The sequence below is a fragment of the Mastigoproctus giganteus genome, chromosome 13, assembly GCF_048544385.1.
Source record: "Mastigoproctus giganteus isolate SK-2022 chromosome 13, ASM4854438v1, whole genome shotgun sequence".
In the NCBI taxonomy this organism is placed as follows: domain Eukaryota; kingdom Metazoa; phylum Arthropoda; class Arachnida; order Uropygi; family Thelyphonidae; genus Mastigoproctus; species Mastigoproctus giganteus.
The window spans coordinates 120,940,549-120,967,439 of record NC_143587.1 but is presented as its reverse complement, the minus strand read 5'-3'; the positions used below and the strand labels follow the sequence as shown (position 1 = coordinate 120,967,439).

Here is a 26,891-nt window from a genome sequence, read left to right as displayed (position 1 = left end):
ATGATGGTATATCAAGCTTAATGTCCAAGTTTGCAGACGATACAAAGGTTGGCAGGGTTGTCAAGGACACTACTGACACTATGCTGCTGCAACAGGATCTGGAAAGGTTGAGCAGATGGGCTGAGAGGTGGCAAATGAAGTTTAACATTGACAAATGTAAAGTACTACACATGGGAAACAGCAACCCCAGAGCAACGTATCAACTCTGTGGTACTACACTGACAGTGGTAGAGAATGAAAGGGACTTGGGGGTGGTTGTGCAGGCAGATATGAAGTTTTCTGAGCAGTGCAGACGGGCTGCAAGAGTAGCTCATGGAGTATTGTCAATGATATACAGGAATTTTTCCAGCAGTGATAAGGAGGTGATTATTCCCTTGTATAAGGCAATGGTCAGGCCACACCTAGAGTACTGTATACAGGTCTGGAGGCCTCATTTCAAGAAGGATGTAGAGCTGCTGGAACGAGTACAGAGAAGGGCAACAAGATTAGTGAATGGAACAAAGGGGTGCTCTTACGAAGAAAGGCTTAAGTTTTGCAAATTACAGTGTCTGGAGACCAAGCACCAGCGAGGTGATCTGATAGAGGTGTATAAAGCCTTGAATGGTTTGAGCATGCTCAATGCTGATGGGATTCTTCCTCTAGCTCAGAATAATCACCTGAGAGGGCATAAATTCAAATTGAGGAAAGACAGATGTAGGATAGATGTGCGGAAATTTGCCTTTAGCTAGCGGGTGGTTGGTTGGTGGAACAGACTTCCATCCCTTGTAGTGGAGGTTGATAGCCTAAATAAGTTTAAGGCTCAGCTGGACAGGTATTTTGAACGAACAGAGGGGTGAAGTGGAAGTGGGTTTTTTTTTTTTTTTTTTTTTGGCTGATGCTGCATAAGCTTGCTTTCTTGCATCAAATGCCTCTACTTATGCTAACGCTAATGCTAAATAAAGTTGAGTTATTTCACACATTAAACTTAATTTTCTTTTTAGAAAACCCGGTTTTCATACTGAGTTTTCTTTTTTGAAGGGGGTACACAAACTGGTTTCGATTTTTGAAAGGGGTCCAAAAACTTGTTTTGATTTTTGAAGGGGTCCGTAAATCTCAGTAGTTTGGGGACCGCTGGTCTAGATGATCCTGCATTACTTCTTCCAGTGACTCTATTATTTTCCCTGAAACAGAAGTTAAACTAAGAGATCTGTAATTACTGGCGTCACCCTTTTGTGAACTGGGGATAATACATTCGCACCATCTCCAAATCGTGGGGACCTTCCATGAATCCAAGGATACTCTCATAATTATGACTAAGTTTGATTACTTCCTTTGCTGCCTCCCTTAACATAACTGAATAAATCGTATCCATCCCAGGTGCCTTTCTTATGTTTAACTTCAACAATTTCTTCTGCACTTTGCTCTCAGTTATTACAAAATCATTTAGGTCCCTGTTAGAGTTTGATAAGCTTCTGGCCTTCACTTCCCTACAGAATTCCTCATATGTGAATGTAGATGCAAAATACTCACTCATTTTGTTTGCTATCTGAGCAGGATCATCAACAGTCGAAACATCGATATCAAGTAAAGAAATCCTTGCTGTTTTTCTTAGCATCCTTTGCCAAAGATTTCTCGTAATCTGCCTTCGCTTGCCTAACCTCCTTTGTGACTTGATTACATACTAGTTTATATCTACCATAGGCTTCTGTGTCTCCTGACAATTTATATGCATCCCTTGCATTTTTGTCCTCTGCCACAAGTCCCATTAATTCATCTGACATATATTTAGGCTTAAACCTTGAATGGTATTTCTTAGTTAGTATGGAAAACCTAGTAGCTTCCAAGATTAATTCCTTGAACGCTTCCCATTTAGAATTTATAACTGATGATATTGTAATGTCATCGGTTGGTCCCACTGTACAGAATTTCAAAAATCTCTGAGACCACAGTAGTCACCTTTACAAAAACAGAAACCCTTCCTTTTGCCCTTTATGGTAGTTACATCTTTAAGTAAATCCCACATCAGTGCACTTTGATCACTGGCACTTAGTGATTGCTTTATCTGGAGATTCTTCATGCATGAATAATCACAACTGATAATCAGTTCAAGAGTATTGCTCCCTCTGATTGCCTCTCGAACATTCTGCTGAAGAAAACAGTTATCCAATAAATCCAATTCATATCTAAAAATTACACCATCTGGCGAATGCGAGTTCTCCATGATACTACCGAAATATTTTGAAAAAAGGCAATTGATTTAAAATTGGTCACTTCTTTATAGCGTAATGGATAAAAGAAAAATAATATATAATTTTAACTAGATCGTAGATATAGCTTAGCTTTCTACGTAGGAGGTAGCATTCTCATATATTTTCTTCAAAATCATAATAAATGGAGTATCTATGCCTTGTCTTTCCAGTGCCCGAAACATTGCCTTATGCTGTATGGAGTCAAATGACTTTTCATAATCCACAAATGCCAGGCATAATGGTGTTTTATATTTATTTGCTTTCTCCATTAGCTGTGGTATTATGTGAAGGTGATCCATAGTTGAGAATCCTGTCCTAAAGCCAGCTTGCTCTTTCAGTTGATTCTCATCAAGTATTCTTTCTAATCTGTTAGTAATGATCCTTGTGAACAACTTGTAGATGTGGGATAACAAGCTAATTGGTCTATAATTTCCAATTTCTGATTTATCTCCTTTCTTATGTAGCAAAACTATGATTGCATTATTCCACTGCTTAGGCATCACACCTTTTCTAATGCATTTTGTAAAAAATCTTGCATCTTGCCAGTTTCTGTGTCACGTCTCTTCCTCCCAATTTTAACAACTCTACAGTAACTTCATCTTCCCCCGGAATAAATAAATTTATAATAAATATTCTTCTTTAACAAGACAAGTGAAGACTATATTAAAACGTAAGTACAACAAATATTTGGACTTCCTTGAAAGAATAGTCTTTATGGCTAAAGATCTATATATATATATATATATGTATATATATATATATATATATTTTTTTTTTTTTTTTTCCAGTTATTATAAGAAAAAAAAAATCAAAATGAACATTCTGGGTATACCAGAAGATCTCTCATATATTACTGTTATTATTATTAGTATTATTATTAGCCACATGGTACAAGAAAGCCTGAGGCTTATGCTGCACCAGCCAAAAAAAAAAAAATTCCCGAGTTACCCTGAGAGAGAGAGAAATAGAAAGGAATCATCAAGAAAGAGAAGAATGATGATATCCAGCTCAGGACCCTGGGTTTGCCAAGCCTATACTCACCAGATGTGAGTCCCCGGGGTTATGTCTGAACCTTTTCAAGAAAAATTGCTTTGCAAGCAATTTTTCAAGAAATATACAAAGCAAATACTGGCGACAATTTACATTAAGTAAATGAAGTATTTTCCTTAAATTACAACAATATGCTTGGCATATTTGAGATAAATCAAGCCGAATTGTTAAATACTGTCCATAGTATGAAAAAGGACCTTGCTCAATGTCCTGATGGTATATTATTATTATTATTATTAGCCATTTGGTGCAAGGAAGTCTGAGGCCTATGCTGCACCAGCCAAAAAAAAATAATAATAATAAAAATTCTGAATTACCCTGAGAGAGAGAGAGAGAGAGAGAGAGAGAAGTAGAAAGGAATCACCAAGAAAGAGAAGAATGATGATATCCAGCTCAGGACCCTGGGTGTGCCAAGCCCATACTCACCAGATGTGAGCCTCTCCGGTTACCTACTATATTATGGAAAAAATGTAGAAAATTGGTAAAGCCATTACTACATTTAATAAAATTATTTGAGTGGAATCTATACCACTCAATTAAAAAGGTATTTGTCTCCCTTATTTATATAAGAAAAAAAAAAAAAATGAGACTTATCTTTGCCCAATGTTACAGACAAATTTGTCAATTAAATAAACTTTTAAAGATAATAGAATCCATTGTAATGAAGCAGCTGTTTAAATTTATTGCACTTAATCTATCGGATTTCACTCACGGATTTATCAAGGGATGATCCACCCGTACAGATATGATTTCTTTTGTATCAGATATATTCCAGGCGTTAGACAAAGAGAATAAATTGACACTATCTTCCTTGATTCAAGCAAAGACATTGACAAAGTAGCTCATCAGAGATTAATGAAAAAACTAGATTGCTAACATACTCCGAGGCCACGATTTAAACTAGATTGAAAACTACTTGGAAGGGAAAGAAATATCGGTAACTTTTAAAGGTAAAATTTCATACCCTTTTGAGAATTTATTACCACAGGATTTATTCTTGAGCCATTTGCTATTTTCAGTCTATGTCAACGACTTGTGTAGCATTTTACGGCAAAACATTTTTGCCGAAGACATAAAAATTTACAAAGGAATAAGTAATACCAGAAACTGTATAATTTTAAATGAAGCTCTGCAATTAGTAAGTCAGTGGCTGAAGAAGAATAGAAATCGTTAATGAGAATAAGTATGAGCTGATGATTTTAGCCAATACACACAAAAATATGACTTTTTCATATTAGTATGTGTATAGTTGGGCTCGCCTCCTAGTGGCATGGACAGGTACTGGGAAACAGTCTTCCTGGTGAGCGCTGCTTGCTAGTGTGGCCGGAAGCGGCTAAACAACACAACAAGGTGCACACTGCTTAAACATAGTACTACTTTCATTTCTAGCCATTGTATAGAGTTTTATATATCATCAGAGGGAACCATCCTCTGCACATTTCAAGAAACAACTTAAATCTCTAAATATATTTCCTATCTGAGCTTTGAAATTTATTTCATTTTTTATATCATTTTTTTTTCTAATGTGAGAGAAGAAAATCAACTGTACAATTATATTCCTTTTTGTACATGTCAGTCAGACTGGTCCTTCCCTTTCTTTTAAGATTATTTATTAATTTATACACTGTGCTGCCACTTTATTAGGTACATCTACCTAGTAGCATGTTGAGCCTCCTTTAGCCTTCAAAACAGCCTGAATTCGTCTAGGCATGGACTGAACAAGATGCTGAAAACGTTGTGCAGGAATGGAGTACCATGCAGACATGAGTGTGTCACACAGTTCCGTGAGTTTCGACAGAGGTGTAGGCCTGCAGCAAATAGCCCTTTCCGGCCCACTTGCCATGATTTTTAGCATATAGAGCGAAAACCACACGAGGTACCGAAACCATTCTGTTGTACGAACGGTATACAGGCTGCTGGAGGAGGTGTAATGGTGTGTTTTCATGGCATACATTTGCATTAAAGAAACTACAAATTCTGTATACGGGGGTCTAGAATTTGTATATTGTTCCAACACCGTACCTTTGGTTACCTGATATAACATCAGAATAGTGTCTATATGTTTAAGGCAATCATAAGCCAGAGAAATTATTTATAAATGTTATCTTAGAATGTTTCAGAAACAAGAAGAATGTTTGTTTGAACAATTTGTAAATCAGAAACAATGAATATTTTTATTTGCAGAAAACAATTGACTGGGGAAGGGTTTTGCATATAACTGTTATCTTCATTCACAAAACCTATTAATAGTTAATTTTATGTGTCATGTTTTTATTTTGTACAATTTTTGAACTGTTAAAATAAGCTTTGCGCATGATGACTTGTTAATTGTCTACAGGGCTTTCTTCCGTTTTTTTTTTCTTTTAAGTCTCCCATTTACCGTACCCACATTCCCTGCTTTAGGTAATGGCTACATTTAAATCCATCGCGATGGGCACGGCATCATTCTTTTATTTGTTAAGAAATACCAGAATGAGCTGTTCAACCCCTTTTTTACTCCATAACAAGCCCTGTAATCTGAGAAATCACCTGACACTTAAAAAAAAAAAAAAAAGCGAATTTACACTGAATTGAAGAAAGAGTGACTAATATTCGTAACGGCCCAATCTCTAAATTACGTGGTTATGCAGAAATATTTGAAAAAAATCATACATGATAAATCATATATTCACCTTGAACTGATTTAATTTATATATCTTTTCTAAAGCCTTTGACACAATGAATTAATCTACTTCTATTAAGTTTGGTGTATCACTGATAATGTGAATAGCAAGGTTCAGGATAAGCCACAATAGGTGGCTAGTGAAAAATTCGCATATGTTACATTCTGGGTTCCCTCAAGGATCTAAGTGGAGTCCTTCAGGATTTCATGATATGTTCTGTGATGTGGAATGGTGGCTAATAGGGTGGTTCCTTTCCTGCCTGCTTGTGCCATTATGTACAATTAAATAAATTAATCAAATAGATAATTAATTAAAATAAAAAAATATGAAAATCTATGGAATTTTTTATCGCAAATGAAAATTTTTTTTCGTTTAAATAAAACAAAAAAAAAAATTATTTACAAAAAACAATGTCATTAAATCATGTTTTTCTTTCAATTATTTGTTTTTTTTTAATTTAAGCACTTACATATTTTTTTCCTTCTCTTTCAGGTTGTGATTCTGGGTTTGGCCATGAACTTGCAAAGCGATTAGACCGGTTAGGATTCCAAGTTTTTGCATGCTGTTTGGAGAGCACTGGCAGTGGTGCAAATGCACTAAGATCTGCATGCTCTGAAAATCTGTCAATTCTTAAGCTGGATGTAACAAAGGAGCATGATATTCAGAGTGTCTTCAAAACTGTTAAACAGGAACTCAATGGAAGAGGTAAGTTCTTTCCATGCAGATAACTTTTAAAACCTATTTGACCCCAAACAAACCTATATTTCAGCCCACATATGCTCAAACAGACAGTAGCCAAACTAATAATTAAGTCATTAGTGAATGGCTGCCCTACACACAGAAACATAGCAGCAACTGCTTAAAGAAGCCCGTCTGGGAACTTTTGTTGAAGTCTTTATAGAATGAGTTTACTTGAATAAATAGCCAGCTCTAAAGTTTTAACAACTGGTTTTTATTACTAGTTTTCAAAGAATAAGTAATAAAACCTGATGGAAAGCATGATCTGTGGCATTTCTCCAAATTATGATCACTTTCACAGCAAATGTCTTGTAATGGAGATCCCATGATTTTAACATAACAAGCTGAAGAAGTCAATCAGTACTGAATTGAATCTGCAGTGTTTGGAAAGCAGAGGGAAAAAATAATATCAATTGATATGTGAGAACTGTGCAATAAAGAATGACCATAAATTTTCATGAACAACCATACTGCTTGCTATTTCTAGCTGAGCTACATCACACAGCAACTACGCAGTTGACTGATGAACACAGTGTGACCTTAGCAGTTGGTCAGGTTTATGCCTGTTCAGTTTCACCTACTTAACAATGGATGTGACATGCTAGGTATACTGCCCTCAAATTTTGTTTCTGTCTCAAGAAAACATCAGCTGAAGCACATGAAATGTTAAAAGAGGCCTACGGTGAATCAATGCTTCCATATAGCACAGCTCAAGGTGGTTTAGAATGTTTAAAGATGGATGTGATTCAATCAGAAAAATCGGCAGCCCTGGAGCTCTACCCACTGCTGTCACTAGTGTTGGCGTATAAAATAATAATGGAGAGACTAAAGATTGAGAAAGTTCAACTCTGTGCAGGGTGATTCAAAAGGGATGCTTAGCTGGGAAGACACAGTCTTGGGTATTCTTCAAATGTTTTTTGATGATGAAAATGAAGAAAATGGGGAGCAACTAGAGATAAATAAATAAATTTTCTGTTTATACTGCGAGACGACCAAATGGTCAGAGGAGTTCCCAAGATTAACAGAATACATGAAACACCACCGTATTTAGCAGTCACGGGCTTGAACCCCGATCACTCAAGGCATGTGTACTTATGCACCCACGCACCTGAGCACTCGGCTAGAGAAGAAAATAGATAATAAAGTAATAACTTGGTAGAGGAGGATTTTATAATAATTGAAATGCAGGATGCAATGAAGGAAATGAAAAATAAGAAAGCACCAGGAAAGAATGGTGTTTTAGTGGAAGTTCTTAAAGAATTTGAAAGTAATTGGTCTCAGTTGTTGTGGAGTTTATATAACAAATGTATGAGTGAAGGAAGCTATCCAGATTGCTGGAAGTGTTCTTTGATTAAGGTATTATTGAAGAATAAGGATAATCCAGTTTAAGATCCTAAGTCCTATAGGCTGGTGGCACTATTGTCTGTGGTGGGTGAATTGTTGGAGAGGTTGATGATAAAACATTTGAATAACAGATATCAAGAAAAACGATTAGATTCACTGACAGTATAGTTTTAAGAAGGAGCAGTTGGCTGAGGATGTGGTTTATGATATATAATGAGTGAAGTGAGAAAAACAACATTTAATTATGTAAAAGGGATATCTGTTGACTTCAAAGGTGCCTTTGATTATTTGTGGTGGAAAAGTATACTGAGAAGGTTATGAAAATTTGTGTGTCCAGGGAATTTATATAGGCTGATGCCCAGCTACTTTGCCAATAAGAAAATTGAGGTAAGAATTAAGTATACAAGAATTAGTAAAGAGGTAAATAGGAGACCTCCACCAGGGTCTGTATTAGGCCCCCATATGTGGAACTTTGTATTGGATGAATTATTAGCCAAAAGATTGGAATGGCAATGGTGTAGTCGCTTATACATATGATGGGATGCTAGTAATTTATGGAAACTAAAGATTTGCTTTGGAAAATAAAGCTGAAATAGCATTACGGCAATTATTAGATTGGGCTAAAATACATAAATTGGATATTTCAATGACATAAACAAATACTATGATGGTTAAGGGTGTCTACAGCACTAATAGACATTCCACCATAAGGTTAAGGGGCAAATATCTTGGTCTGAGATCAAATATCTTGGTGTAATTTGTATGATCATTAGAAATAAAATGAAGACAACATATCAAAAAGTTAAGAATATTGTAAGGGCAGAATGGGGTTCAAAAAGAGAAACATTAGATCTTCTCTACTAGAGTGTGTTTCTTCCCACGATAACATATGCATGTGGAGCATGGGACTTGGCCATAAATCATTCAGTTGTGAGAAGAAATTTAATTTCTGCTCAGCAGACTGCTGTTTTGAGTGTCACTAGAGCTAGTAGGGTGGTCTCCAAGGTTTTTAAGGTTATTGCAAAGCAAGAGCCCACAGATTGGTGATAATGCAGAAGTATTTGATTGACAAACAGGAATCAGTCTATGGTGTTAGATCATGATACTGTTGGAGGAGACATACGATAAAGGTGATATCAGGAAAGAGAGGGTAAGTTTTAAGGAGGCAGAAAATTTATGGCAGGCCTGTTGGGGATCATCTGAAAAAGGCAGATTGACATATTTAATGATACCTGAAGAGAAGATGATGGAGGAAGTTAATAAATGGCCTGCTTTAGGGTTATACCAGACAGTGGTTATCACCGATCATGGATTAAAAGCTAAGTTGCAGTAGCTAGGCTTGGATGAGAGTAGTAACTGTCGATGTGATATGCTGTAAACGTCAGTGCATGTCATAATAGAGTGTGATTTGTATGATATTCCTTGAAGGGATTAGAGAATCAAGTTGGGCCTCTCTCTCTCTTCAGATAGTCTAAAGAAGCTCTTTCAGTGTTATGAAAATTATATGGCATTCTTGGTTTTTGTAATAAATATTTTTGTTATTTGTTTACAAAGATAAGTTTAGAGTTTCATATTGAAATTGGTTTTATCTAAACAAGATTTCAGATATATATACACACACACATATATATATATAGTGAATTATATTTTTATGAAGTATAAAAAATGTATGTATGTATGTATAAAGTTATGAAGTTTGTAACACAGAATTTTGTTTTAAGTGTGTAATGTGGAATTAGAATTGTATATATATATTTTGTAAATAAAGCTTTAAAAAAAAGAACGTATACATGTTTAAAAATTTTAAAGATTTCAATGTAGATTTATATGTGTTGATGAGCTTCAGATCATGGAATGCTTTTAGAGTGCAATAAAATGAAATGAAATGAATGTCGGAGTGTGCCTATGATTAAATCATTCTTACTAGAACATTAACTCATCTGATTAAGTTCCTGTTTAATGTTTGGATTGCCTCAATTCATTTAAAACTAACTTTTTTTCCTTCCAAGTGAATTAGCTGGATATCATCATTCTTCTCTTTCTTGGTGATTCCCTTTTATCTCTCTCTCTCTCTCTCTCTCTCTCTCTCTCTCTCTCTCTCTCTCTCTCTCTCTAGCATGGTACAGCATAAGCCTCAGGCCTCCTTATACCATATGGTTAATAATAATAACAATTATCCCTATGACACACATACACAGGTGTGTCTTATGGTTTTTAATCCATTTAGAGGAAAAATCACCTGACATCAGAATCATTTTCTTCCAATTCGATGTTAAAAAAAATAGCTATTTTTGTCAATAACCTTCACTAATGGCTGATTAATTCAGCCATAGTGAGAAGACAGCTCAAATATGTCTCTGCACTCCCCAATCCAGATTGACTCAATCCCATAGTTTTCAATCTCTGGTCAAAAAGGTCATTCTAGAAGAGCCAGAAGCAAAGGTGTTAAACAGTGATAAATAATTCACCATGTTGAATGTGCTATTACATTTTTGACTACTTAGCATAAAATGAGAATATAATTCTTTATAATAGTTTTCAATGGGTATGTTTTTTTTATTAATTTATTTCATATCACTTTTCTTAATTAATAAAGCAGTCATGTGTGTGTTTAAATGAAAAAGCAAATAAGGCTATTGGGTATTCCATAGGCGAGTGGTCAGGAGCGGAAGTGCAGTAGCACACGCTCTTTGAGTAGACCGGAGTTCAAGCCCCTGACTGCTAAATATGGTTGATCTGCCAACCCGCACTGGACCAGCATGGCAGATTATGGTCCATTTCCCTCGGCATGAATTGTTGAGGAGGCTTCCATCCTGCAGTGGGTTGATAATGGCTGCAGTTTACTTTTTTTTATATGTGCTTGCAAACACAATATACATGGCAACACTACTCTATACTCAAGGTAACATTTATCTGCCATGTCCAGGCAGTAAATGGATGTTGGACAGTAAATGGATGTTGGCTGGTGGTGGTGGCATGTGTTTGAACTATTCCAGGGTCAATTTCTTGTTCCAGGTGTTTGCTGGATGGAAAAAACTGAGTTCCCAAGAAATAAAACCATGCAGACCTTACCCAAGACCAACAAACTCAACCATCTTGCGAAAAGAGCTAATACAGGTTCCTCCTGTTTTTATTAGACCTTTTGTATATATTTCAGGAGGATGGTGATTGTAACCATTGTATTAATTTATACATTAGTTTTACTTGATATAAGGTATATTGTGTCACACATGATGTAACTTCCTTGACTCTTTCAGCAGATTTCCTAGCATTCTGTGCTGTCCCAGTTTTAAAATTGGAAAACATGGCAACCCTACTCTATACTCAAGGTCACACATCTGCCATTTCCAGGGGTCAATTTTTTGTTATAGGCCATCTGAACCTCTAGAAAAGGTACTTGAGGGCAGTGGAAAAACTATTATACTGCTATGTCTGCCACCATGTGGGGGAGCTTGAGGCCCAATGACTAGTTTGGTATGTTTGTTGAAGATCAAGTGTGGATCTGGCAGGGGAGAGCAGAATTTAGTTTTGCCACTGCTTGAGGGCTCTTCGGGCTGAATAAGCATTAACCATAGTCTTTACTATGTGCGACACCAGCTTTTCTATTCCATTCAATCGGTAATTTTTTTTTTAATGAAAACCCCCAAATATGAGAGGTATTAGAACCTATAGTACTTAGTACTGTGCTTGGGTTGGAGGTTGAGAAGGTGAAAGAAGATATTTGTTGACATTAGACTTGAACTTCTGTAGATTATAATTTTCAGGAAATACATATGAAGGAAGGTTGTTCCAGAAAACGGCAGTTGAATGAATAAAGGAGGAAGATGAAAAGTTGGTTCTGTGAGCTTGAAGTTGGACAGTAAATGGATGTTGGCTGGTGGTGGTGGCATGTGTTTGAACTATTTTGAAAGAGAGAGCGGGAATTATAGAAGCCAATTCAGAAGAACAGTGCCCATGGAAGTATCTGTAGAAAAGGCATACAGCAGAAACAGTACGACTATTAGACAGCGAGTGGAGAGACTCTGTTAGAGAGGATTCATTAATTAACCTAACTGCCCTCTTCTGAATGAATCTAGAAGCCTGAGAGAGGTTTTGGGGACACTGACCCAGATGTGGGAACAGTATTCCATGGTAGGGTGGATTTGCGATTTGTACAGAGTGAACAGCTGTTTGGGAGAAAAGTAACGCTGAGAGTGAAGGAGAAAACCAAGTTTTTTAGATGCAGAGGAAGCAATATTTGTAATGTGCTTGTGCCAAGAGAGATTAGAAGTCAGGATAATCCCCAAAAGAGATATATCATTTTGCCTAAAAATTGGAGTGTCACTAAAGATTAGCACAGGAGCAGAAGAATCCTTTTTTTTTTTTTTAATGGAAACCCCAAACACGAAAGGTGTCAAAACCTATAGTACTTAGTACCGTGCATGGGTTGAAAGAGAAGTATGGGGGGAATGCCAGAAACTTTGCTCTAGAGACTAAACATGGGTTTCACCACTTCAAGCCTCCAATAAGCAAAGTGGTGGTATTGCACCGGTTGATGAGAGTCACCTACCACCTATATTTTGCGAGATATAAGATAAGATGGAGTTTTAGAAGGATTGAAATCAACTAAGTTGTCTTTGCCCCACTGAAGAATTACCTGGAGATCAGCATTTAAGGAATTGGTAGAGGATATTCGAGAAGTTGAAGCTGATTGAGCAGGGCAAGGTTTCTCAAAATGGAAAATGGAACAATGTGCTATCATTGGAAAAACTATGGATAGGATTTCCATTTAATGGAAGGTCATTAATATACAAGAGGAAAAGAGTGGGAGAAAGAACTGAAACTTGGGGGACACCAGCATTAGTGGTGATGTTAGAAGACAGAGAGCCATCTACCATCACCCTCAGTGAGCAATCAGAGAGAAACTGGATAACCAATAACAAAAAATAGTTGGCAAACCATAACATGGAAGCTTGTTTAGAAGACCTTTATGCCAAACATGATCGAAAGCCTTTGAGGTGTGTTTCACTGCTTGTGTTTCACCAAACTTTTCCATTGAATTTGTCCATAAATGGGTAACAGAAGCCAGAATATCACCAGTGGATCGACACTGACGGAATCCATACTGGCAATAGTTGATCAGACGGGAGGTTTCTAGGTAGTTTAAGAGTTGGCAGTTAATTGATTTCTCCATTACTTTAGAAAGAGTAGAAGTAATTGCAATGGGACGATAACTGGACAGGAGGGATTTGTCACCCTTTTTAGGAATTGGCTGGATATGAGCAAATTTCCAAGCAGAAGGAAAAACACCTTTGGAATAAGAAAATGAAAAAAGGTGGCAATGAACAGGAGTAAGTTCAGGAGCACAGGTTTTGAGAATAAGTGGAGAAATACCATCAGGATCTGGAGCTTTCTTAGCATTAAGATTTGTCAAAATCCTTCTGATATCCTTTTGATGGAAGACCACAGGAGGCATTGGGTGGAACATGTTGGAATTCAGTAAAATACAGTATTAAACATTTGTCAATGTTATTTTATTTCATATTGCACTAGATTTTCATAACATTCTAGCAACTTTGGCTGCCAAATGCATTTCTTTCAAGTTTAAGAGAAAAATGGCATTAGTCAATAGGCCTTACCCCATATAGTCTATTAAAGTGAGGTTTTACTTATTTGTGAAAACAAAAGTTCGATAGTTGTCATCCAAAATATAATCAAAACTTGTTCTGTTATTTTTCTATGGAAAATTATTTCCAAAATGTGCAGGGGTGTTTCCAAATTTCCAAAATGTCCAGGATTTTCTAAAAGAAGATGGGGCTATAGCAATGTTCTGAGGAACCATTAAGCTTTAATCATCACATAGCATAAAAAAATACACATTATTTTGATCACAAAGGAGGGGGCTATGGACATTCTGGCCCAGGGTTTTCTAAAAGAAAGGGAGTGCTAAAGCAGTCAGTGTTCTGAGGAATCGTTGAACTTTACTAATCGTGTAGCATAAAATTATTTTGATCATAAAGGTGGGGGGGGGGGGTATATTATAGACACTTTGGCCTGTCTAGGAAGCTCTTTTTTCCTACATTTGTCCTACATGAAGATTTCCAGGAAAGCATTAATTGTGTAACTTGGAGGGAATTCTGTTTTTTTTTTTTTTTATTTTAGTAGACATAATTTTGAGCTTAGCTATAACCACAGGAACTAATATAAACATATGATCATTTCCAGACTTCTGGGCTTTGGTCAACAATGCTGGTATTGCTCAAGCTGGTGAAACAGAATGGTGTTCTGCTGAAGTTGTTCGCTGTGTTTTTGAGGTCAACACTTTTGGTGTTTTACGAATGATTCAGGTATTTCTTCCTCTACTGCGACATTCTAGAGGAAGAGTGGTTAATGTTACAAGTTACTGCGGTATGTATTTTACTTGGCAACTTTTTTTAATATTGTATTGATTTTATTTTTTGTTATGCAGAGTGACTAAAGGCAGGGATAATTAAGAGTAATTAAGGTATCTCACTTTGGAAACCACAGAAATAAATTCATTAAAGAAAAGTCACCAATAGAATATGGGTTGCACATTATTGCAAAAATATGCAGATCTGTGCACCAGCCAGTTATCACGGCCAATATAAAATAACACATTGCTTGTCAGACTGTTTCATGAATACAGTAACAATGCTGCAGCTGCATGCTGTGCTAATCAACTTAAAGAAAGAAACAAGGAGAGGCCCACTTACACCTTGCAAGCCACAAAAAGTTTCAATGAGTGGGCTATTGTCAATAGCACTTGGAAAAGATTGTCAGTGGCACTGTGCTTACTATGACTGAAGTGCCAAAAAACAGCTACATCTATCCTACAGTTTTAGATGCTTTGTAGTAAAGAAAAAATATCATGAGTAACTATTCACAACATACAAAAGCTAACCATAACCAAGTAGTTAGTGCATAGGTAAAGAGTTCAACAATGCCATGTGTTTGAATCCATGTGATAACATAAAATATTTATGGCATCACATGGATTTAAATAATGTGGTGTTAAATTATTATCCTTGCGAACAGTCAAGGTGTAAACTTCTCTGACACATCTCGAAACTTAAAGAGAAACATTATTTTGGTTTTTTGAAATCAACATGGTGCAAGAGCTGCAACCAGATGATCAACAAAACCACCTGGTTGAAGTTCTTGACCTTTCTGGTGCAATTGGATGTGATATGGTCTTGGAACATCCCAACATGATAAATGTACAGAACTATGTTTATTGAAAGTTCTTCTTACTGTTACTTTTTTAATGAACCACATTATTCCTGTCCTTCAGGAATTTTTTAGGGTGCTTTGGAAACCACTGTTCGAGAGAGAGAGAGAGAGAGAGAGAGAGAGAGAGAGAGAGAGAGAGAGAGAGAGAGAGAGAGAGATACCAAACTCGATTACTGTATTAGGTTTTCATCCTTGAAGGTGTCATTTCTTGTGTACTCCCAAAAGCTTGGCAGTCTACTCCTCTCCCCCAACGACCATCACTCTGGATCTAACTGATGTTGCTTAGAGTGTACTATTCAATTTGTGTTTCTTAATTTCATACATCTAAAGGAAAATATTACAAAAGCACACTGCCAACTTACCTCAGGAAATGCATTACTATTAATAGAGGCATATGATGCAAGAAAGCAAGCTTATACAGCATCAGTCAAAAAAAAAAAAAAAAAAACCTTCCCATTTCACCCATCCATTCGCTCCAAATATTTGTCTAATTCTGCCTTGAATTTATTTAAGCTGTCAACTTCTACGACAGATGGAAGTTTGTTCCAACAATTAACCACCCGCGCTTGCTAAAGGCCAATTTCAACACATCTATTCTACAACTGTCTTTCCTCAATTTGAATTTATATCCCCTCAGACGATTAATCTGATTAATTGGCATTGATTTTCCTCAAACCATTCAAGGCCTTGTACACCTCAATCACATCACCTCACAGGTGCCTAGTCTCCAGAAGCTCCAATTTGCAGAACTTAAGCCTTTCTTGGTAACAGCAACCCATTGTTCCACTCACCAATCTCATTGTCCATCTCTGTACTCGTTCCAGCAGCTCTACTTCCTTCCAAAAATGAAGCCTCCAGACCTGTATACAGTACTCAAGGTACCGTATACAGTACCCATTGCCTTATACAAGGGGATAATCACCTCCTTATCTCTGCCAGAAAAATTCCTGAATAACATTGACAAGACACAATGAGCTACTCTTGCAGACCGTCTGCAATAGTACCACACAATTAATACATTACTCTGCAGTTACTGCTAACCATATACAGTACTTGACATTTGTCAATGTTAAACTTCAGTTGCCCATCTGCCCAAAAATTTTCTAGATCCTGTTGCAGTAGCATACTGTCTTTATTGTAATTAACAACCCTGCCAACCTTTGTATCATCTGCAAACTTGAACATCAAGCCTGATATACCATCATCAGTATCATTAATGAATACACAAAACAACAATGGGACCAGCACCAAACCCTGAAGAACTCCACTAATAACATTAGTCCACGAAGAGCAGTGTCCATTGATTACCACACTCTGTCATCTCCCACTCAACCATCTCTTTATCCATTGTAGCAACTTCTCCTTAATGCCATACTGCTCCAATTTGTACAGCAGTCTTCCATGTGCAACAGTATCAAAAGCTTTCCTGAAATCCAAGTACTGTATATGATATGAAATAATTTTTTGCATCCAGTTCCTTTGTGGCCACATCATAGTATCCAATCAAACTGGACATACAAGACCTCCCTTTAACAAACCAATGCTGTGTCTTAACTACTACTGCAGTCTTGTCTAAATGATCCTGCAATTCTTCTTTAACCAGTGACTCCATTATTTTCCCTGGAACACAAGTTAAACTAACAGGTCTATAGTTACTTGTGTCACCTTTTCAACCCCTTTGTGAATTGGTGATACATTTGCATACCTCCACTCCATTGGGACCTCCCCTGAGTCTAACGAAGCTCTTATAATTATGGCTAAGGGTTGACTTACTTCCTTTGCTGCCACCTTTAATATAACTGGATAGATCCTATCCACCCCAGGTGCCTTCCTTATATTTAACTTCAACAATTTCTCCTCCACTTCACTCTCAGTTATTACAAAATTACTTAGCTCCCTGTTAGAATTTGATAAGCTTTTGGCATTCTTCTCCTTGAATAACTCTTCGTGTGTGAATGGAGATGCAAAATAATCAGCTACCTGAATATGATAATCAATAGTCAAACCATGTTAAGTGGATCAATCTGATTCATATCTTTCCTTCTAGCATTTACATAAATAAAGAACTCTTTTCTGTTTTTCTTTGGATCCTTTGCCAAAGATTTCTCGTAATCTGCCTTTGCCTGCCTAACCTCCTTTGTGACTTGATTACAGACAAGCTTATATTTGCCATAGGCTTCTGTGTCGCCTGATAATTTATATGCATACCATGGATTTTTCTTCTCTGCCACGAGCTTCATTACTTCATCTGACATCCATTTAGACCTAAATCTTGAACAGTATTTCTGAGTTGGTATTAAAAGCCTAGTAGCCTCCAAGATTAAGTCCCTGAAGGCTTTTTTAGAATTCACTGTTGGTAATATCATCAGTTGATCCATTGTATAGAATTTAAACTGTCTGAGACCACTGTAGTCACCTTTACAGAAGCCCTTCCCTTTAACCCTTGATGGTAGTTACATTTTTAAGTAAATCCCACATTAGTACACTGTGACCACTGTCACCCAGTGGTTTCTTTATCTGCAAATTCGTAATGCATATATAGTCACTGCTGATAATCAGATCAAGAGCATTACTCCCTCTGGTTGCCTCTCGAACATGTCACTGTAGAAAAGAGTCATCCAATAAATCCACACACCTTGGCGCCTCCGTAGCCAGGTGGGTAGGAGCAGCAGTGCTTAGCACACGCTTCTTGATTAGGCTGGGGTTCGAGCCCGTGACCACCAAATACGGAGGATGCAGAAAGGTCAGGGAATGACCACCGCATATTCCGGAGCAATTTGGCCTTAGTTGCTAATGCTCCTAAAAACCAAATAACAACAACAATAAATCCACAAAAGACTTGCTAGTGTGCGTGTGACCAACCCACAAGTTCCACTTAATATCTTGAAAGTTAAAATTTCCCAGTTCAAGACATTCTGATTTACTGGCCCACTATTTCTCTGCACAATTGTTCATTGTACTCATCAGATTCATTAGGCCTATAACACACACTTACTCTCATTTTCCCTTTCACACTGCTTTCCCTTTCACACTCTCATTTTCCCTTTCACACTCCAATCATTGGAGCCTGCGGATAATCCACTCCGGAGGACTTTTACTACTTGGTTTCTTCAACAGAAACGGCATTTCGGACCCTGCAGTGCTGTGTGGTTCCGATTCGTCTTTGCGCCCCCTACACTCCCTGCAGGTTTGTCGCACTGGTAGTGAATCACCCTGTATAAGTACTGTCCAGTTATTAAATCAGCAAAAGCAATGCTTACCGATTAAAACACTTTTAAGTTGCGCGAACCGGAAAAATATTCTGTCTGAACAGCTAACGTAGGATAATTGATGAAGAGGATTCCCGAATGAGGAAGTTGTTTACAAAATAACCGGACAAACACACCACCGTTTATTGCTCTGTTTGATTATATCCTTATAAGAATTAGTTTTGAATGCCGTTGTGATATTTTTCCAAAGCTATTTCTGGAGGTCACGACCATAAAACAATAAAAACAATTTGCACTTTTCTGTTAGTGCAATCTGATTATAAACGGGTAATAAACTGAATCTTGTTGCATTTTCAATAGTACCGACAGCTGGAAACGTGGTATTTTGCGTTATTATGGTGAAATGTGTTTCTCCTTCAATGAAATCTTCAATCATGCAAAAAAAACCCCAAAATAAATTTTCAAAATCTGCTCTTCATTCCTATTTTTGAAGCTTCGTAAAAAAATTAATAAAATAACGCGCAGGTAGCGAAACCCTCTGCGCAATATAAAATTTTGGTAGTATACCTGACCGCGCAAATCGAGGGATGACTGCATATGGGAAACAGTAACCCCAGAGCAACGTATCAACGCTGTGGTACTACACTGACAGTTTTAGAGAATGAAAGGGACCTGGGGGTGGTTGTGCAGGCAGATATGAAGTTTTCTGAGCAGTGCAGATGGGCTGCAAGAGTGGCTCATGGTGTATTGTCGATGATATATAGGAATTTTTCTAGCAGGGATAAGGAGATGATTATTCCCTTGTATAAGGCAATGGTCAGGCCACACCTAGAGTACTGTATACAGGTCTGGAGGCCTCATTTCAAGAAGGATGTAGAGATGCTGGAACAAGTACAGAGAAGGGCAACAAGATTAGTGAATGGAACAAAGGGGTGCTCTTACGAAGAAAGGCTAAGTTTTGCAAATTACAATGTCTGGGGACTAGGCACCAGCGAGGTGATCTGATAGAGGTGTATAAAGCCTTGAATGGGTTGAGCATGCTCAATGCTGAGGAAAGACAGATGTAGGATAGACGTGAGGAAATTTGCCTTTAGCCAGCGGGTGGTTGGTTGGTGGAACAGACTTCCATCCCTTGTCGTGGAAGTTGATAGCCTAAATAAGTTTAAGGCTCAGCTGGACAGGTATTTCGAACGAACAGAGGGGTGAAGTGGAAGTGGTTATTTTTTATTTATTTATTATTATTATTTTTTTTTTTTTTTTTGGCTGATGCTGCATAAGCTTGCTTTCTTGCATCAAATGCCTCTACTAATGCTAATGCTAAATGCTAATGCTAATGTCACACCACACTGACTCAACATTGCCTTTTCCACCAATGTCAATTGTATGCACTTCCTTAGATTTAATGTGTTTCTTAACTACCAGCATAACCCCTTGTCCCTTCCTGCCCTGTCTATTCTTTCTCTACACATTGTACTCCCCAAATTCCAATTCTGCACTACTTATATCTGTGTCACGCCACATCTCTGATATCCCAACAATATCCACTTTTGATGTCTTGACCAGCACTTCAAAATCATCAAATTTATTAACCGTACTTCTAGCATTGGTGCACATGCAAATATACATGCACCTGTTCCTTCTCTTAGTTACTCTAACACAGCCCATGTATTTGCTTGAGCTATTGATATATCAATTGATATATCCTATATCAATAGCTCAATCAGTCACTGTTTCTGTGGAAGGAATGGAGGACTGTACCCCTGCTGCAGACTATTGTTTGGTGGTAAGTCTACCCAGCAGGGTCAAGTGTGTCCTAGCAGCCAAAGGAGGACCAAGAAACTACCGAAATCGTTTTGTCTGGAAACTTTCTGCAGGGTAATGCATTACTTTCTGGTGTGCAATATACATACACACACAATTTTTCAATGTGAACACTATGAGCTAAAATCCATGACAAGAAGATAATAAAACACAATTTATTTACATGCATGTAAATAAATGTTTTGTGTGCCTTTAATGAAAGGTGGGGGAGACCTTTATGATAGAATACAGACCTATAAAACTTTGCATGATGAAAAAACACATAAAAAGATATGTTAGTCACATTCCTTTTTACAAATATAAACTAGGCCAAATAGTTTTGTTATTTTATAATTTCTTGAATAGGGGATCATTAAAACAACTGTTCAGCATGACCACAACATTTATTGACTTGTTAATTTTGAATCCCACTGTATACAGAGAAACATAGCTTATAGTTTGAGAAAAGAAAAATCCTGATATCTATATGGCAACCACCAGCTATAACAGATATTAAGGTTTTGTTGAGATTATGCTTATACCTCAACAATATCTCCAGGGGCTTACATCTGGTGAGTATGGGCTTGGCACACCCAGGATCCTGAGCTGGATATCATCATTCTTCTCATTCTTGGCGATTTCCTTCTACTTCTCTCTCTCTCTCTCTCTCTCTCTCTCTCTCTCTCTCTCTCTCTCTCTCTCTCAGGGTAATTCAAAAAAAAATTTTTTTGGCTGGTGCAGTATAAAGCCTTGGGCATCACAATTCACTGTTCTGTGTACAACGGCACCTCCGTAGCGGTTGACAGGAGCAGCAGTGTGTAGTACATGCTTCTTGATTAGACCGGGGTTCGAGCCCATGACCACCAAATACGGACGATGCGGAAAGGTCAGGGAATGACCACCGCATATCCCCGGAGCAATATGGCCTTAGTTGCTAATGCTCCTAAAAAAAAAAAACCAAACCAAATCTGTGTACAACCGATGGACTTCAGTTAGGGTTGACCAGATGACCTGTTTAACTCGGTGTTCCACTGCCCCAAAAAAGAAGAATTGGAATGCCAAATAGTCTAATTTTATCTAACTGCCATTTTATTTGGAATTCAGATAAAAATTTTATGTTACACATGTGTTAATATTACTAGCTGTTGTCCAACTTGAAAGCCTAAAATGTATTATATGGATAACATTTCAGGTTAAAAGTATTTATCCCTTTACTTGGCATGCTGGTTTTACTGTTTTTGGTGTATTCAACACACCAAAAACAGTTAAACTTTTAACTTTAACTCTCTTCCCCTCAAAAAATTACATCGGTGCAAATTTTAGTAACTCCTTCAGTATCATATTCACTTTCAATCTCCAGCATTATTTTTTAATTAGAAAAGTTGAGCTATAAAAAATTCATCATGGCACCATGTACAAAAAACCACCAGTTTCTATAATAACTTTTTCTCCCATAGAGTTTGTTTTCTCTTTTTTCCCCTGTTTGATAGACCAGATTTGACTATATAATTGTTACTGAAATATAATTTTTTGGATAACAAGACTTGTTTTTAATGATCTTTTTATAAAATATAATATCAGAATTAAGAATAACTTTTTAAATTTTCCATTTTTAAACTATTTCTTGCCTTTTTTTTTTTTTCCCCAAATGATTGGTGAAGTAAGGCCACCACATGCCTGCTGTTGGTTTTCTGTGCATTTCATTTCTTAGATAGTAAAAAGTCATAATAAAATTATATGTAATGATTCAATATCTGTTCCCAACACACATGAGTTTGTAACACATAACAGCAACATTAAAAATGTGCTGTTATGTGTTACAAACAACATAACAGCAACAAAAAAAATGACTGTGAAAGACAGTGTAATTTTTAAAATTTTAAGCGAGCTCACATCTTTGAACTTCACATGTAACTACACAGTCTTGCATATCACATTGCTGTTTTGTCAGTGTGCCCATTTTTTATTTTTTTAAATACTGATTATCTTAGCCTGGCCAAATCTCAATAAATAATTACCCCAGGGGCTCACATCTGGTGAGTATGGGCTTGGCACACCCAGTATCTTGAGCTGGATATCATCATTCTTCTCTTTCTTGTTGATTCCCTTTTACTTCTGACTCTTGTTCTCTCTCTCTCTCTCTCTCTCTCTCTCTCTCTCAGAGTAATTCAGAATTTTTTTTTTTGGCAGGTGCAGCATAAGCCTCGCACTTCCTTGCACCATACAGCTAATAATAATAATAAATGTGCCCCGACTATTATGTTATTATCATGACTCCCATACTTTCTAAAGCCCACATCATCTTGTCCTATTAGCCGTTACCGTGGTGTATTCTGTACACCAGAAACAGAAAAACTTCAATATTCAAGCATTATTACAATTACAACAGTGTGGATTTTGGTACTTCTCCAGTATGACACTTTAGAAAAGTTTAGTCATGAAAAAAATTCTTTACTGTACTATGTACATACATCAAAAAGCACCTACTGTTATGGAAACTTAACATGGAGTTTTGGTTTCCTTCTTTTTTCAGCTGCTCACAAGCCCAATTTTTTGCTGTACAAGTTGATTGAGAATTACCTTTTTTTAGATAACAAGACTGTTATTTTGACTTTTTTTCTGATCTTCCTATATGATATACTGCCCTAAATTAAGATTAAAAATTTGAAATTTCCCAATTTTAAACTATTTCTTGTCTTTTCCATCCAGAAAATCTGATATAAAATTCACCAGCACCTGCTGATGAATTAAGATTGTCTGACATACTTTTGATGCATATTTGGTACCTCAAGATTTTTTGCATTTCCTCTTTTGTGGTAACTTTTTTGAAAATATTGTCATTCCATTGTTTCCATCTGTTGCTTGCACTTATCTACTACTCTGCGGTCAGGATGAGAACTTAATAAAAAAATTGGAAAATTCTACAAAAACTTTATTATGAAATTATTTTTACTTATTATTTATTACTTATTTTACTTATTATTTATTACTTATTTTACTTATTATTTATTACTTATTTTACTCACATTTTACTTATTTTTTTATATACAGTAGAAAGTTGGTTATCCAGAAGTCATTTAACCAGAATAAATTTGAAAGATTGATCTTTCTTCTTTTTTTTTTTTTTTTTTATTAACGGTAGTGCAGTAAGCATGGGTTACAGTGATCACGTTTGCAAATTGAATTTTAATTTTAATAAGTAAAAGATCGAGTTTACTACCTGTTTATAACAGATTGCAAAAACAAAAAGCCCAATAAACCGAAAACTGCAAACTGTTTTTATTGTTTTATGGTTGTGACCTTTAGAATTCTGTGATCTTCAGAAATGTGCTGTAGAATAATATCACGGAGACTACTCGGTTTTCTTGGAAACCATGAGTGAGTTTCAGATTAGTTTAGCTCCAGATTCGATAAGAATAATATCGGCCTGAAACTGTGCAATTTATTATTTTTCTCAGTTTTTTACGGTAATGTGAATGAAAAGAAAATGCGCAATTTTAACGTTGCAACATAAAACAGAAATTAATAGAATTAGAAAAGGTTAAATTTTAGGAAATCTCTCAAAAGAGTTTAATGTGGGGGACTTCAAAACTTTACGACATCAAGAAAAATTCCAGTGCTATAACAAAATTTGTGTCGATTATGGATAATGAAGGAGGATCTAGCAGGAAAAGGATGATGTCGAAACCTGAAAATGCTACTTTAGCAAGTGCACTTTATTTGTGGTTTCTTCAGAAGTGAATTTTAGGTAAACCAGTGTCTCACCCAATGTTGTGTGAAAAAGCATTGGATTTTAATCGAAAATTAAGAGGCAATGAAGATTTTAAGGCAAGCACAGGTTGGCTGAAAAACTTTAAATTGAGATATGGTATATATGTGGGTCCAGTCACATTATTATGACCACCTACTTAGTATCCAGAATATGTACCTTTCATAGCATGCACCGCAGCCAGCTACCATGGGAGGGACTCAATAAGTCCATGGAAGGTTGCTACGGGTATCTGTAACCATGCAGACTGCAGTGCACCTCAGGGTTCCTGTAGGTTCCTTGGTGGAGGATCCATCTGTCTGATGTGTTGATCGAGGTGGTCCCATAGATTTTCAATTGGGTTAAGATTCGAGGAATTCGGTGGCCAAGGGAGTAGCTTGGAGTCTTTGTCATGCTCCTCAAACCACTCATGGACAATTCTGGCGGCATGGTGCATTGTCTTGCTGATAGATACTATCATCCCCAGGGAACATGGTCAACATGTACGGGGTGTACCTGATCGGCAATGACCAATAGGTAACCATTTGCATTCAGGGTGCCCGCCAGAGGTATCAGCGGACCCAAGCCATGCCATGAAAACATTCTCCAGACCATAACGCCACCCCACCAGCCTGCCTTCTGTCAACAATCATGTCCAGGTGTCTGTTCTCAGAGGTTTCACACCTAATACGCCACTGTCTATCCACTCAGTGGAGCTTGATTGATTGATTGATTTGATTTGGTAGTTGTTGGCGCATCGGCTTCTGTGGCCATATTGCACCTCCCAGGGTTTTTGCAGTACTTTGATCCAAGCCCGAGGCGGGAATCGAACCCGCGACCTTTGGGTTGCCGGGCAGGTACTTTACCCACTCGGCTAGCCCGGTCGGCCCTCAGTGGAGCAGAAACCATGACTCATCGGAGAAGGCCACCCATTGCCACTCAGCCGGGGTCCAGCGTTGTGCAAACTGACAGCATTGTTTGTGATGAACGGCCGTCAGCATGGGTGTTGTTACCAAGTGTCTGCTCCAGAGCACGATGCACAACAGTTTGCTGCACTGTCGTGTTGGAGACCTTTCTGGTGGCTCCACGGTTAATTTGGACAGCCAGTTGAGCAACAGTAGCTCGCTAATGTGATGGACTCTGTATATTCAAGGTGAGAAACTTTCTGCAGATGAATTGGCAACTGTGTCCTTTAAACATAAGTTTGCTTCAGCTATAGCAAATTACAAGAAAGAAAACATTTATAAGGTTGATGAGACAGGCTTATTATGGAAAGCATTACGGAGAAAAACCCTAGCCACTAAAAGAAAAATTCCTGCACCAGGTTTTAAGATGAGAAAAGAGCGAGTTACAATTGCTATGTGTGCAAATGCCACTGGGATGCACAGGTTGTCTGCACTCGTTATCGGTAAGTTGAAAAAATAGAGCATCTAAAAATCTTTCTAATTTTCCTGTTTTGTATAAAAATCATAAAAATGCCTGGATGGATGTTTCTGTTTTCCAAGATTGGTTTTATAATTTTTTTAAAAATTTAATTAATTTTAATTATTTAATTTAATTGTAAGGTAATGTTAAATTTATATAATCTTACCTTACATTCTATTATCTGGAAAATTTGGCTTTAACCGGAAGAGGTCTGACATTAATTATTCCGGATAACCGATGCTCTACTGTACTTGAATAATAAATTTATGCTTAATAAACTGTGCGTTAATATACTTAACTTGTTGTTCTTATTCCAAAACATTACTATGTACTAAAGTAACAATATCAGGAAAAGAAATTTTAGAGTACTTTTCATATCCTTTTAATTTTCAATTTTTCCTGATAGCAAAGAATGGGTACCGGCACCTATTTTTTTACAAAAGAAGCACTGAAATCACATCTTTCCTATATTGTGGAAAGACAGTGACTGACATAACCAGAATCACACTTTAGCTGTGCCCCAACCTAACGTTATTACTAGGCCTATATCTAATACGATACTATGAAAACTGAATTAGAATTAACATGCCCTTTACAAAAATGAAACTGAAACTGAATTAAGGAAAATGAAAACTATTTTATTTACTTGTGTAAGAAGGCCAATAGTTCTGTTATTTTAGAAGTCACATAGATTCTTCATACCTTCTGCAACTATCCTTGGACTCAGAGAGTCCAAGGATAGTTGCAGAAGGTAAGAAAAGAGAAGGTATGAAGCCACAGAAGGTATGAAAAGAAAATATTCATCTCAACTTTCTTGAAACCATTCATCATAGCCTGTTTTGTCTTTCCTTATATGAAAAACTAAGGATCAAAGATCTTCTACTCTAACTTTATCATCTGAAAAGATGACCCCTTTTGTTAGTTTTTAGTTGTATATTTTTAACGAATTCTGAGGCAGCAAGAAAATCCATTTGATCTATATTAAGACACATTTCCTATAGAATTTATTTAAATCTTTATAGGTTAAATTTTGTAACTTGAGTATCCGTATCAAATTGAATTATTCTATTGGTTATAATATAGAAAATTCATTAAAATTGGCTTGGTACAGATCTTTGATCCCATGTTTAGATAATATTTGAGAATTTGTTAAAAACAAACAATTCTTATAGTGTAACTTTCTGACTTATTAACTTTTTTAGCTCGTTTGGTATGCCCAGGACTTCTGATTTATTGTATGAGCAAATCTGCTGCTTTAGCCTTATGTGATGGACTTCGGATTGAGTTAAAGAAATGGGGTGTCAAAGTCTCAAGTATAGAGCCATGGATTTTCCAGTGAGTTCTGCATATATCTACTAAATGCTCATCATAAACTTGTTGGTTCTGAATACAGTGATATTGATGATACAGTGATGACAGCCTCATCAATAACTTTGAATCCTTGTTATACTTTAAA

General features: G+C 36.8%; 1 protein-coding gene across 1 annotated transcript in view; it reads left to right on the top strand.

Annotated features, from left to right (window-relative positions):
• LOC150076409 (retinol dehydrogenase 7-like) overlaps positions 1 to 26,891 on the top strand; it is a 146,616-nt gene that overhangs the window by 92,961 nt on the left and 26,764 nt on the right. The window contains exons 2-4 of the mRNA XM_090387060.1: positions 6,434 to 6,646; positions 14,228 to 14,410; positions 26,638 to 26,770. Of these exons, the coding sequence (XP_090243186.1) occupies positions 6,434 to 6,646; positions 14,228 to 14,410; positions 26,638 to 26,770 (529 nt within the window). The remainder of the gene's footprint in view (positions 1 to 6,433; positions 6,647 to 14,227; positions 14,411 to 26,637; positions 26,771 to 26,891) is intronic.